The 4933-nt window shown below is 50.6% G+C and overlaps 1 protein-coding gene and 1 long non-coding RNA gene across 2 annotated transcripts in view; both read left to right on the forward strand.

The window, feature by feature from the left end:
* Positions 1-3716, forward strand: part of LOC121364448 (FACT complex subunit SPT16-like) — a gene marked incomplete at its 5' end in the record, with an annotated part of 12304 nt that extends 8588 nt beyond the window's left edge. The window contains 3 exons of the mRNA XM_041487731.1: positions 2174-2320; positions 3364-3515; positions 3671-3716. Coding sequence (XP_041343665.1) covers positions 2174-2320; positions 3364-3515; positions 3671-3716 — 345 coding nt within the window. The remainder of the gene's footprint in view (positions 1-2173; positions 2321-3363; positions 3516-3670) is intronic.
* Positions 3717-4141: 425 nt separating this feature from the next.
* LOC121364447 lies at positions 4142-4898 on the forward strand. The gene is made up of 3 exons (XR_005956865.1): positions 4142-4218; positions 4648-4738; positions 4824-4898. It is a non-coding gene; the product is annotated as an uncharacterized LOC121364447 (long non-coding RNA).
* Positions 4899-4933: the final 35 nt, after the last annotated feature.

Consider the following 4933-nt stretch of genomic DNA (forward strand, 5'->3'; position numbering starts at 1 on the left):
AGGGGGTGGGGCAGCGTCGGGGTGGCGTTGGGTGGGATGGGTCAGAGTTGGGGTGGGGTTGGGTGGGAAGGGTCAGAGTTGGGTTGGATGGCTCAAGGTTGGGTTGGGGTTGAGTTGGAAGGGTCAAAGTTGGGTTGGAAGGGTCAAAGTTGGGTTGGGGTTGGGTTGGAAGGGTCAAAGTTGGGTTGGAAGAGTTGGAGGTGGGTTGGAAGGGTCAAAGTTGGTTTGGACAAGTCAACGTTGGGTTGGAAGTGTCAAAAGTTGGGTTGGAGTTGGGTTGGAAGGGTCAAGGTTGGGTTGGAGTTGGGTTGGAAGGGTCAAAGTTGGGTTGGAGTTGGGTTGGAAGGGTCAAGGTTGGGTTGGAGTTGGGTTGGAAGGGTCAAGGTTGGGTTGGAAGAGTTGGAGTTAGGTTGGATGGCTCAAGGTTGGGTTGGAAGGGTCAAAGTTGGGTTGGAGTTGGGTTGGAAGGGTTGGGGTTGGTTTGGATGAGTCAGCATTGGGTTGGAAGGGTCAGAGATGGGTTGGAAGAGTTGGAGTTGGATTGAAATGGTCAAAGTTGGGTTGGAGTAGGGTTGGAAGAGTCAGAGTTGGGTCGGATGGGCCAAAGTTGAGTTGGAAGAGTTGGAGTTGGGTTGGATGGCTCGAAGTTGGGTCACAGTTGGGTTGGAAGAGTCAAGGTTGGGTTTGAAGGGTTAAAGTTGGGTTTGAAGGGTCAGGGTTGAGTTGGAGTTGGGTTGGATGTGCCAACATTGGGTTGGAGTTGGGTTGGAAGGGTCAAAGTCGGGTTGGAAGTGTCAGAGTTGGTTTCTAAGAGTCAAAGTTGGGTTGGAAGGGTCGGAGTTGGGTTGAAGTTGAGTTGGAAGAGCCGAAGTTGGGTTGGAAGAGTCAAAGCTGGGTCAGAAGAGTCAAAGTTGAGTTGGAAGAGTTGGAGTTGAGTCGAACGGGGCAAAGTTGGGTCGGATGGGCCAAAGTTGTGTTGGAAGAGTTGGAGTTGGGTTGGAAGAACCAAAGTTGGGTTAGATGGGCCAAAGTTGAGTTGGAAGAGCCAAAGTTGGATTGAAGGAAAAGTTGGGTTGGAAGTGTCAGAGTTGGTTTCTAAGGGTCAAAGTTAGGTCGGATGGGCCAAAGTTGTGTTGGAAGAGTTGGAGTTGGGTTGGAAGAGTTGGAGTTGGATTGGAAGGGTCAAGTATGGGTTGGAAGGATCAAAGTTGGGTCGGAAGGGTCGGAGTTGGGTTGAAGTTGAGTTGGAAGAGCCGAAGTTGGGTTGGAAGGGTCAAAGCTGGGTCAGAAGAGTCAAAGTTGAGTTGGAAGAGTTGGAGTTGAGTCGAACGGGGCAAAGTTGGGTCGGATGGGCCAAAGTTGTGTTGGAAGAGTTGGAGTTGGGTTTGAAGAGTCAAAGTTGGGTTGGAGTTGGATTGGAAGGGTCAAAGTTGGGTTGGAAGAGTCCGAGTTGGGTTGGAAGGGTCAAAGTTGGGTTGGAAGTGTCAGAGTTGGTTTCTAAGGGTCAAAGTTAGGTCGGATGGGCCAAAGTTGTGTTGGAAGAGTTGGAGTTGGGTTGGAAGAGTTGGAGTTGGATTGGAAGGGTCAAGTATGGGTTGGAAGGATCAAAGTTGGGTCGGAAGGGTCGGAGTTGGGTTGAAGTTGAGTTGGAAGAGCCGAAGTTGGGTTGGAAGGGTCAAAGCTGGGTCAGAAGAGTCAAAGTTGAGTTGGAAGAGTTGGAGTTGAGTCGAACGGGGCAAAGTTGGGTCGGATGGGCCAAAGTTGTGTTGGAAGAGTTGGAGTTGGGTTGGAAGAACCAAAGTTGGGTTAGATGGGCCAAAGTTGAGTTGGAAGAGCCAAAGTTGGATTGAAGGAGTCAAAGTTGGGTCGGAAGAGTCGGAGTTGGGTTGGAAGAGCCAAAGTTGGATTGAAGGAGTCAAAGTTGGGTCGGAAGAGTCAAAGTTGGGTTGGAAGAGCCAAAGTTGGATTGAAGGAGTCAAAGTTGGGTCGGAAGAGTCAAAGTTGGGTTGGAAGAGCCAAAGTTGGATTCAATGAGTCAAAGTTGGGTCAGAAGAGTTGAAGTTGGTTCGGACGGACCAAAGTTAGGTTGGAAGGGTCGGAACCACTCAAAGTTGACTTGGAAGCGTCGCGTCCGTGCGTGGTGGCCCCGCCCACCGCCTGCCCCGCCCCCCAGGTGGACGTGAGCGCGGCGGTGGCGCAGGCCATGGCGGCCAAGGAGGAGGTGGAGCTGCAGCTGATGCGCAAGGCGGCCGCCATCACCTCCGAGGTCTTCACCAAGTTCTTCAAGGAGCGCGTCATGGAGATCGTCGACGCCGACGAGGTGGGGGCGGGGCCAGCCGGGAGGGCGGGGCTAAGGGGGAGGGGTGGAGATCGGGTGCGAACAAAAATGGGAGGTTTTGAGGCCAAGATGGACCAAAAATGGGAGGTTTAAGGTCAAGATGGATCAAAAATGGGAGTTTTGAGGTCTGGATGGAACAAAAATTGGAGTTTTGAGAAGTTGGACCAAAAATTGGTATTTTGGGATCAGATTGGACCGAAAATGGGAGTTTGGAGGAAAATTGGAGGTTTGAGGTCAGGTTGGACCAAAATTTGGAATTTTGGGGTATGCATGGACAAAAATGGGAGGTTTGAGGTCAAGATGGATCAAAAATGGGAGTTTTGAGGTCTGGATGGACCAAAAATTGGAATTTTGAGGTCAGGATGGCCCAAAAATTGGAATTTTGAGGTCAAGATGGACCAAAAATTGGAATTTTGAGGTCAGGATGGACCAAAAATTGGAATTTTGAGGTCAGGATGGACCAAAAATTGGAATTTTGAGGTCAGGTTGGACCAAAATTTGGAATTTTGGGGTATGCATGGACAAAAATGGGAGGTTTCAGGTCAAGATGGATCAAAAATGGGAGTTTTGAGGTGTGGATGGACCAAAAATTGGAATTTTGAGGTCAAGATGGACCAAAAATTGGAATTTTGAGGTCAAGATGGACCAAAAATTGGAATTTTGAGATCTGGATGGACCAAAAATTGGAATTTTGAAGTCTGGATGCACCAAAAATTGGGATTCTGAGGTTCCCTTAGATCACTTTTCCCAACATGGTACGAAAACAAAATCTTGGTGTCATTTTGCTCCAAAAATCGACATTTTGGTGTAAAATTGACCCAAAACTTTGCGTTTTTCGGGTCCATCTCACCCAAAAACCAACAATTCCAATCCCATCGTTTTTGGTCCAAACCCCAACGTTTCGAGGCGAACTTTGTCCCATTTTGGGGTCGGATCTCGGTGGCCGTGACCCGGGGGCGGTTCTGTGATGACGTGGTGGTGTCGTGATGACGTCACGGTGACGTCACGGTGACGTCACCCCGCAGAAGGTGCGCCACAGCAAGCTGGCCGAGGCGGTGGAGAAAGCCATCGAGGAGAAGAAATACCTGGCTGGGGCCGACCCCTCGGCCGTGGAGATGTGCTACCCGCCCATCATCCAGAGCGGGGGCAACTACAACCTCAAGTTCAGCGTGGTCAGGTACCCAAAAAAACCCAAAATCCCAGGAATTTCACCCAAAACGCAAAATCCCGAAATTTCCCCGAAAATTCACCAAAAATTCACCAAAAATCCCCAAAAAATACAGAAAAATTCCCCGCCCATCATCCAGAGCGGGGGCAACTACAACTTCACAGGTACCCAAAATCCCAGGAATTTAACCCAAAATCCAAAATCCCCTAAAACCCCAAGATCCCCCAAAATTAACCCACAATCCAAAATCCACAAAAATTACCCCAAAATCCTCCCAAAATCTGCATTTCTCACCCCATTTTTCCTGTTTTTAACCCTTTTTTCCCCGTTTTTTTCCCTGTTTTTTCCCCTTTTTTTCCATTTTTTTAAATTTTTTACCAATTTCCCCGTTTTTTGCCCCATTTTCCCAGCGCCAAGTCCCACATGCACTTCAGGGCCATCACCCCCGTTTTTCCCTCCATTTTTCCCATTTTTAACCCTTTTTTCCCCATTTTTTCCCCATTTTTTCCCCATTTTTCCCCCATTTTTTCCATTTTTTAAAATTTTTTACCAATTTCCCCGTTTTTTGCCCCATTTTCCCAGCGCCAAGTCCCACATGCACTTCAGGGCCATCACCCCCGTTTTTCCCTCCATTTTTCCCATTTTTAAATGCAGGAGCACTACGGCTTCCTGCTGGGCCTGCAGGACGTGCTGCTGCGGGAGCTACGGCACGGTGAGTGACCGCTGAGTGACCACTGAGTGACCACTGAGTGACCAGAGTGACCACTGAGTGACCCTGATTGACCACTGAGTGACCAATGAGTGACCAGAGTGACCACAGAGTGACTAGAGTGACCAGAGTGACCTGACCCTGTAACCATCCCCCAGTGACTCCTGAGCGACCACTGAGTGACCGTGACTGACCCCTGAGTGACCACTGAGTGACTAGAGTGACCAGAGTGACCTGACCCTGTAACCCTCCCCCAGTGACTCCTGAGCGACCACTGAGTGACCGTGACTGACCCCTGAGTGACCACTGAGTGACCCCAAACGACCCCTCAGTGACTCTGAGCGACTCCGAGTGACCCTTAGTGACCCCAAATGACCCTTAAATGACCCTGAGTGACCGCTGAGTGACCGCTGAGTGACCCTTGCCCCGCAGGCGCCCGTCTGTGCGACGTCTACGCCGCCGTGATGGACGTGGTCAAGAAGCAGCGGCCGGAGCTGCTGGGCAAGGTCACCAAGAATTTGGGGTGAGAAGGGGCGATTTTGGGGCTGGGGTCAGCCAGGGGTCAGCGTGGTCACTCTGGTCACTCCGGGGTCACTGTGGGGTCGCAGGTTCGCCATGGGCATCGAGTTCCGCGAGGGCTCCCTGGTCATCAACAGCAAGAACCAGCAGCGCCTCAAGAAGGGTGAGGAGGAAATTTGGGTTTTTCACCCCAAAATCC

Source organism: Pyrgilauda ruficollis, unplaced genomic scaffold, assembly GCF_017590135.1.
Source record: "Pyrgilauda ruficollis isolate IOZ18807 unplaced genomic scaffold, ASM1759013v1 scaffold833, whole genome shotgun sequence".
Lineage (NCBI taxonomy): Eukaryota > Metazoa > Chordata > Aves > Passeriformes > Passeridae > Pyrgilauda > Pyrgilauda ruficollis.